We start from the raw sequence: 9,018 nt of genomic DNA, 5'->3' as shown, positions 1-9,018 counted from the left end.
TACGTATTTCTTCGACGGAAAATGTTATAACTTAGAAAATTATACTTTAAAAAAGAAAAGAAAAAAAGATTGTTTACGCCCTAATGACGTTGTATGTGTATGCATAGAGAAATAAAACTAAATTCTGCTTGTTGATTGGTGATAGACATATTTATTATTTCGTTTTGAGGCGTGAAAATCAATTTATTTAGTGAGAAGGCGCGCGTCATAAGAGTAAGAATAAAAAGAAAAATATGAAAATCCGACAAGGTTCTTATCGATAGTGTTTCCCTTATCTATTTCACTGCTTGTCTTTAACAGTTGTAAAAATTAAAACCTGGAAACATAGCTTTATAAAAAATTTAAGGTCCAGAATTCCCCTCTCCAAAAAGTCAGACATACATGCATTTATGAAAAGTGAGGTGTAAAGATTAATCTTGAAACTATATTAAATATTCGTTTATTTTCCTTTTTTCTTGCCACGTTAAAATGTCGTTTTGCACAAATAATAACGAATTAAGCTACTCAAAACTAAACTGCAAAAAATACAAATTATTCCTTCAAAAGATTCCATTGTTATGTTTTTCTGTGAACACTACTTCAACTTGCAATGCCGCCTTATATGCAGACAACTTATCCTTTTTATCTCAGGCTTTAATTCTTTACGTTCTGATTAACCACCACCACCACTTCCACCACCACTACAACTGCCACCACCACCACCACCACCACCACCACCAATCTCTTATAGACCAAGCAGGCACGACTGAATTAAGTCATCGCCTTTTGCAATGAATCACAGGCATCAACGACTGAAGGGATAGTTGTAGCAGTATCAGCAATTGGCACCGAAGATACGGCAGGTAATAGTCATCAATTACACCCATTCGTCAGACTTCATTCAGCTTGCTGTCCCGAAACATTGCTGAGGTTTCACGGGATGAAAGCAGATATCGAACGTATTAACTTAACTGCCCCATCTGCAGAGCTGATCATAACTAGGTCGCTTCGCCTATTGTAGGCAATGAATACCACGTGATGCTATTGAAATACGCGCTGCGTCACTCACTCTTCATCTATTCATAGTGATCGCATTAGATCGTATAGTCGCCTCGCTTTCATCGGTTTGTAGTCAGCCATTTTGCGATTGTGCTTTGTTGAAAGTGTGTGTGTGTTTCCGTAGCCTCTCACTGACTGTAACTCAACAGCGATCGGCATTAAACATCTCGCACGGCTTTCTATACGGAACTATAAGGACACCGTAACAGTTTATCTACAGTCGGATTATATACATACATACAAACGTATATTTTATACCTTCATTTAAGAAAGACACTGACTTATATACATGTATGTTTTTAGGCCTAAATTATTCCGAAGATAAGTGCCTGTAAGTATAAATAAATATATTTAATTACAAATATTTATTTCTTAAAAGATTTTTTTTTTCTTTTCGCAGAAGTAAAGTTTTGTGTGTGGATTAATGAAAGTTCTCCATATGACATTATATACTGATATATACTTGTGCTTGTTTATCAATTTCTACTTTCATTAACATGCTGCTTGCTTGCTGCATTTCCGTAATTCTTGCATAAATTGATTGCTGATCAGAAATAGGTGTTACTTGTACATTTCAGCATTGCAACTGTTAAGTTCGTGCGAGTTGCAGTCAGATATTTTCTTCCCTCAATAATCGATCTATCTGTACATTAGAATCATATTATTAGTGGGTTTCTCGCTTTTTCTTTATTTTTTCTTTTATATTTTTCTCGACATTCTATATATATATATATATATATATATATATATACATACAAAATATTTCCCTGTTGCGAATACTTTAGAAATAATTATATAATTATTGGTTCGTGGAATTGTTTGTTGTTAGCAATTTTTGGTTGTTTGTCATGGAATAAAATATCGAAACTCATTTTGCAAAAAAAAGAATTGTAATTTGATAACATTAATATTTTATTTTTAATTTGCTTTATTGTTATAGTTTGAATATAAAAGAATCGAAGCAACGAATAGTTTTACCATTTTGTTACTTAAATCAAAAATCCCACATTTAAATGTTTATAATTCTTCGAAGGAATTAACATGTACATTCTTAAAATATCTTTTGCAGTTCAAAATATCCTTCCTTTTTTTATATATATGTTGTGCTGTTGATGAATCACTGAAGGATTTTTTCAATTTTTTTTTTTTTTTTTTTTAACTATCATCAAAACATAACTTCGATTTACGTTTTGGACCCGCTGTTCATGTATGTTTTGATTACCCCCTCCCCCACTTGCTACATTTCAAATGTTTTCTTTATCATCTTCCGTTTTCATCTTGGTCTAGATTCTTCACATTACTGCTTCTTTATTATAGAGCTTATTATATAAAACAGATTTTTATGATGGAAATTAACTCGAATCGTTACCAACAGTTTCTTCTTTTTTTTTTCACGGTCTAAAGAATTTATTTAAAATATTGTTCATAGTCACATCAGAACATTTTTTGTAATACACCTGAATCGAACGGAATGTTTTCTCATTCTACAATTTACAGGATTTATTTCCTGCGAAAATCTACTTTTCAACGGGTGTAATATTGGAAATTACTTCACCCTACACCTCTATCCACTTCCTCCCTCGTTCTTTCTCTCATTTGCTAATGACACAGCTGTAACTGTTTTAGTTACTACATAGCAGCAAAGCCATTGGAATACGATATTTTGCTAATTTTCTATTTCGATATAAAAATACTTTTGAGTGTAACTTCATTCTGAATATTCTTCGTAAAGTAGAATAGGAAAAAAATGTTTCGTTGTTAATTTTTTTTTCTCAGTTCAGTACTAAATTACATACACGTTGATTCTAAAGGAAGTGTATTAATCGTAACAGCGATTATGTGTATTTGGGTATATCTTGATGATATAACATAGGCGTAATTTTTTTTTTTTTTACATTGAATTTTTTTCTTTCACGTTGATTCGGAGATTAACTGAATGAGGATATTTCTTGTATTAAAACCCTGAATTGTATGCAAGTTACCTTTTACTTTATTCAAGAAGTCAGTCTTCAAGAAACTTTTTTTTTAATATAGGCGATAAATTATTGTACTGAATTCTGTCTCAGTATTGTTTACAGTCGAAATTTTAATATATTTTTTTTTTACTATAATGTTGATATTTTATTATAACGTTAGAAGTTTTCCTACTTTCATTATTTTTATACCTCATACACCATGCATTGTGTTTATTTAACAAAAAGTTGTACTTAACTTGGAAAAGCTAGGTTCTGATTGATATTTGTTGAAATACACTCCAATAAAAGAACGGGATGTTAAAGTTCAACACTGCCTGTTAATCGATGTTGTATTTGTCTCGTGAAATGGTGGGTCAACTCTGTAACGTTAGTAGTTCAGAAACTACCATCGCTTACAGTTTTATAGTCGGGTGGTATGAAAATTTTATCACACCAGAGATTGTTAAAAGTTTTGTCTTTAGAAGTTTAATTCGCGCCAATCCGTTTATGAAAGTATTCTAATGATTTATTCATAACTATTTGAAGTTTTTTTTTTTAACAGTTGTATATTTTAGCTATGAACTTGAATTATCGAAACAAATTTAGTGATTATAAACATGCTGGGTTGCAACAAAATCACTTTTTAAAAAAACATTTTGTTTAACACATTCAGATGTTTCTTTTAGAATGAAAGAAAGTTTAAAACTTTGAAAGCGTCTCTTAAAGCGAGATTTCTATACATCTTAAATTTGCAGAAGAATGTTTAAAACTTTCATTTATTTCTCTTTTTCCCGTTCTAACAAACCATTTAATCCTTCTGCTACCATTTTTTTTTATATGTGAGGTCTATGTTTCAATTAAATTTGAAAATAATGAAGGATTTTGTGAAATAGCTAATATTATTTAGCGTTTGGAATTTAAATTAACATGAAATTTTTATGGATGGCTTTAATTTAGATCATTGTTAAACAAAAAATAAGCATTAGAGAACCAAGGACAATATCAGACGAGTTGGTATCGAGTGCAAAATGATATTTTTGTAAAAGGGGGGAGAAAAGTGTTTGCATTCATTTCTGTTGTTATTTTTACACTAGATAGCTTATATATGAATTTAAACACTCCTCAGAATGTATGTCTATTCAAGAATTTAAGTAATATTTATATATTTTTTTCTTTTGTAGATTTTACCATGAGCCATCTAGTTATTAAGCATGCCAAATACAACTAGCCTTGGAAACATCTACCCATCTCCAAATCACAAAAATGATTTAACAGCTTAAACCAGCAGCTTTACAATAAAGAAATCAACAGCTCTGTGCACTTATTGTCAATACTTGAAGAAAAATCAAAAACACCATCTGCTATAATGGATTCTCTAACTTTGATTTCAAGACCTATTGATGTGATGAAACTAAAATCTTTCAGTCAGCTGAACACAGTCTGTTACAATGGAGATACTATCAGGATGAATCCTTCTGTTCAAAACAAAGGGGACATGATACTCAGTTCTGATTCAAAACTGTTTGGTTCTGAAGCAAAAAGCTTTACAGAACTATTTCCTCGTGAGTCTTCATTTCCGAGCATGAAAAAAACATCAGATGTTGAGTGTGTACCAATAGCTGGGTCTTCTTTGCAGCCTACCACTGGGCATCTTCCTTGTATTACTACTCCACTTGTAGCATTTGTTAATCCAACAGCTACTTCATTAATGTCTCATCAAACCTTGAAACCTGTTTCATCAACTTCTAATTCTTCTCCTGTGTGCTCAAGTAGCCAGGCTGCTGGAAAAAACAACTTACATCAACAATCTGCTCAACAGTTAATTTTTGTTAAATCTTCTGTCTCACAACCAAAATCAGACACTTATGTGATTACTGCTGGGGAAAAATCAAATAGCTTTATGAAACCAGCATCACAAACATTCTTTGGAAATGACTGTACAAAACTGATACCGGTGGCAACTATTGTTCCAAACAATGCTTCCCTTATAACAAATTCAAAAAAGAATGTCAATTCTGATCTACATCGGGAACCAGCTCTTGCAAGTCAAAACTTCAAACAGTTCAAAGATGATAAAATTTCATCAAATACAAAAATGTCTTTACCACATTCTTCTATGTTTCATTCTAATTCCAATAATATCTTGACCACTTCTCCCTCAATGCCATCTCCATTGATCTTTTCTTCATATAATTCAAAACCAGAACTCTCTGATCACACAGCTGCAATGTCACAACCATTAAACCTAACACTTCAAGTTGTTCCACAACGTTTTACAAACATTAAATCAAAAAACACGTGCTCTAATCAAGTGAGAAAGTCTAAATATGTTCCTGTTCAACAGTTTTATCATCCTAACATGGCTCTTCATTCACTGCCAAATCCTCATCCTACTCTTAGTCAAACAAATCAACTCCAAATGTTTTATAGTCCTGTTTCCCATAATTGTTTTACTTCTCCCGCTATAAATTATAGCCAATTTCAAAACCAAACTCTATCATTACAAAGATCTCAACCAGTTGACTCAAATTTTGCTCTCGGTTCTCCTTATGGGCAATACATAAATCCAAGTACTCGAGGGCAAAACAGTAATCCAATTTCTCAAGCACACCAAATAAATCCTGTCCCTCATAACCACCCCATCACTCATAATTCATCTCATTTTACTCAGGGAGCGTTTGGTAACACTTCTGTTTTGACAAACCCAGTTTTACTAAACACTACAGGCAATTGTTCTGACCCTCCACTTGCCCTGAAGATAGACTCAATATATTCTCTTGCTGACAATTCAGGAAACAAATGTGATCTCAATTTAGTTCCTTCAACATTAGGTTTTAAATCATCAAAGCTAGGTCTTAATATTTCAGGTAAAATTTCAATAGAGTCCAAGGAAAATGTGAAAACAAAACGGAAACCAAGTTTGCAAAGACCACGAGGACGACCTCCTCAAAAGACTTCCAAATTTGTAAATAAAAATCAGCGGGACAACAAACCTAAAAAAATCAAAGCAAGTAAACCACTTAGGGAATCCAAGTCAGTGTTTAGTAATAATTTACCTATCAGTAGGGAAGATATCACTGTAAGTTGCCATGCAAATGACTTTGAAAGTTTAAAGCCTATTACTGATGAGGAGCGGAAACTTAACAGCTTTTTTAAATATCTTGGACTTTGTCGCAGTTCAACAGTCAATACAGATAAATCCAAAAAGTGTTGCGACTTGTCAGATGGGGGTGGGGGTAAAATCAGCAGCCACTGCTATGTCTCTAGGGAATTGGCACGCTGCTTTAGTTGTTATCTTGTTGTTCCCAAATTAAATCTTCCTAGTGACTTCTCCTTAATGAATACCAATGATAGCTTAGCTACAGTCAAAACTTCAGAAAAATGTTCAAAAGAATGTCGTCATAATTTTCTCAGTGAGTTAGGGTCTACAACTGGAATTGTTCCAAGAAGTGGTGAAATAGATTTCTATTGGAAAATTATTCCTGAAATTGCTAAATGTTCTCATACAAGGAAAAAATACTGCCGGAAGTCTAAGATGAAAGCTATTGCTAATGGTGTTGGTTCTGAATGCAAATGTGTAGGATGTGTTAGCTGCCCCTCAAAGAAACCTGTGAATCATGGAAAGATAAATTATTTGAAGAAAAAAGTGAAGACAGACATATCATCTCCAAGGATGACTGTTCTGAAAGGAATACGAGAAAAGATTACCACAAAATACTCAAAAAAGAAAGAATTTGCTTCTAGTAAATTAAACAAAAATCTTAAGTCAGAAGATCCAAAGCAATTCAACAATGGTTTTAGAACTGATAAAATAATGTATCCAATAGATAAAAAGAAGAAATTAAAAAGCGAGACATTTATTGGAAAACCTGATATAAAAGTTGGTAATGAACAACAAGAAAGTAAAGGAATAATAAATACATTGTTGTATCATGACAAACCTCACTATCACCAGGCAGTAGAAACAACACCAAGATTAACATTTTCAGATACTTCAAAACCATTAACTGAACTTGATATTCCCCCAAAAAATAACTTGCCATCAATAGGTTCCTCTTGTGACTCTTCTGATCGTATTAAACGGCTGAAAGAAATCTTAAAAGAACAGCAAAGAGATTTAGAAATTGCACGGCAGTATCTCAAGTCTAATGAAAGACAAACAGAAAATTTTCAGAGTATTACAAATTAAAACAACATATAACAGTTGTAAAGATTCAGTATTTTAAAGATAGATTTTATAGTTTTAGCACTGTAACCCTTTACATTCAAGCACAGTTTTATACAAATACACACATACTACAGTCATGCATATGTATACATAAGTGATTTGATATCATAATACTTTCTCATATTTAGATTCATGCTTGCATTCCTACATGCATGCATACATTCATGCACTCATAGACATACAATGTGTAGTGCATGTGTTTGACTATTAAAACAATTTCAAGTGCCTAATTTAAATTAGGATCGGTTGGTACTCTGCTAGCACCGTTCTACTTCCTAGTCATACAGTCCAGTTTGCTAATGAAGATGTTTGACTTGTTCATTAAATCTAGATTTTCCCTTTATTGAATTGTGGCCTCTATTTAAAAATTTTATATTTCCTTTGTATATATATATATATATATAAATTATCATACAAACACAGAAACAAGTAAAACAAAGCTCACAGGCATTGTTAGTGTTTCAAGTAATCCAGTAGCTCAAGATGGTGAATTTATTATTTTTTCTCCTTATTTGCTACTGAATTGAACAATTTGAACTTTTGAGACAATGAAAAGAAAGTAAATTAAGTTGGTTCATTATTTACAGTTACTAACATTATGAAAATATCAACTTATTTATTAAAATTATATTGTAATATTTAACAATGTTTGAGAAAACTCTGTGACATCTTTAGATTTTTCACTGCCCAGTCTAAACTTTGTGTCCGGAATTGACTCTTCAATTCAGATTTTATCCATTATGAATTGGAATGGTTTTAAATTTTTTATAAATCTATTAAAATTTGCAAGTTTTTATTTTGCGCGTTTATAGAAGCTATACTCCTGAAACTTGATTTTTAGTTCAAGTTTGTAGAGCTCATCCACTATTGGTAGTGAGTAAAAACATCTGAAATCAATGTTATTGTTTTTATTATCAACATTGACATTGCAAACAAGATGTTTTACAATGTTCATTGTTCATTAATATTTTTATTATTTAGTTGTTGAATTTGTTTCCCTCAAATGGCCAACTACACATTCACAATAGCTTCAATTGCTGCTTTTCTCATATCAAATCTCCAGGCAGATTTGTATAATAGTTTATTTAAATGAAGCTCTGTGATTAGAGAAGCTATTATATTATTTAGTGACCAAATGACATTACCTGACATTAAATCACCATCTGCAAGTTCAAGAAGTTTTTGACTGGACTGGAATAAATAGTGACAGATGTAGCTAACATATATTTCAAAATCATTTGTGCTAAACTTGACACAGCGTGAAGACAGTGGCAAAGTAATAAAGGAAAACAAGCTTTTATTTTAGTATTTAAGGTGGTTTCATTGAAACAGTTTCAGCCTGGTAACTGTTAAATTGTGTGCTTATTTCCTTTAATAATACAACTCCTTGAAATGCTTCTATGTGGTCTCTCAACCTACTAGAAATAATTACCATTTTAAAAAGGATGCATAATCCAGAAAACACACTGTCTAATAACAAAAGCTGGGATTTTTATGGCTGGAATCAGCTTCTCTCTTCAAGAGTATAATTAGTAAATATCAGAACGTTTTGGTACTAAGGTTACATACCTAGGCTCAGAATTACTCTGTTTTAGCAATAATAGTTAAAGCCATACTGGAGTGCCGCCTTTATGTATGTTTGCTTGTTATTAATGCATGTGTGTGTCTGTACAAAAATAGCTGCTGCTATGAAGCAATTGCCAGCACTGTTTTACAAGTTCAGATCAAATACAGGTGTTTCATCAGATCTCTGAGTATGACCTAATTTCACATGTCTTTTTTCTTTATCTGAACATG

General features: G+C 32.1%; 1 protein-coding gene across 1 annotated transcript; it reads left to right on the top strand.

The window, feature by feature from the left end:
- The first annotated feature begins 732 nt into the window (after positions 1 to 732).
- LOC106870219 (uncharacterized) lies at positions 733 to 8,118 on the top strand. Its single transcript, XM_014916227.1, has 2 exons — positions 733 to 1,369; positions 4,175 to 8,118. The coding sequence occupies exon 2, from the start codon at positions 4,360 to 4,362 to the stop codon at positions 7,180 to 7,182; it is 2,823 nt and encodes a 940-aa protein (XP_014771713.1). The 5' UTR covers positions 733 to 1,369; positions 4,175 to 4,359; the 3' UTR covers positions 7,183 to 8,118.
- The last annotated feature ends 900 nt before the right edge of the window (positions 8,119 to 9,018 follow it).

This window comes from Octopus bimaculoides, chromosome 4 (genome assembly GCF_001194135.2).
Source record: "Octopus bimaculoides isolate UCB-OBI-ISO-001 chromosome 4, ASM119413v2, whole genome shotgun sequence".
Lineage (NCBI taxonomy): Eukaryota > Metazoa > Mollusca > Cephalopoda > Octopoda > Octopodidae > Octopus > Octopus bimaculoides.
Note: the sequence above shows the minus strand (reverse complement) of the source record. Positions and strands in the feature narration are given on the sequence as shown.

What these genes read in the sequence shown, in the direction of transcription:
- LOC106870219 (XM_014916227.1), top strand. Translation starts at nt 4,360, where the DNA reads ATGGATTCTCTAACTTTGATTTCAAGACCTATTGATGTGATGAAACTA.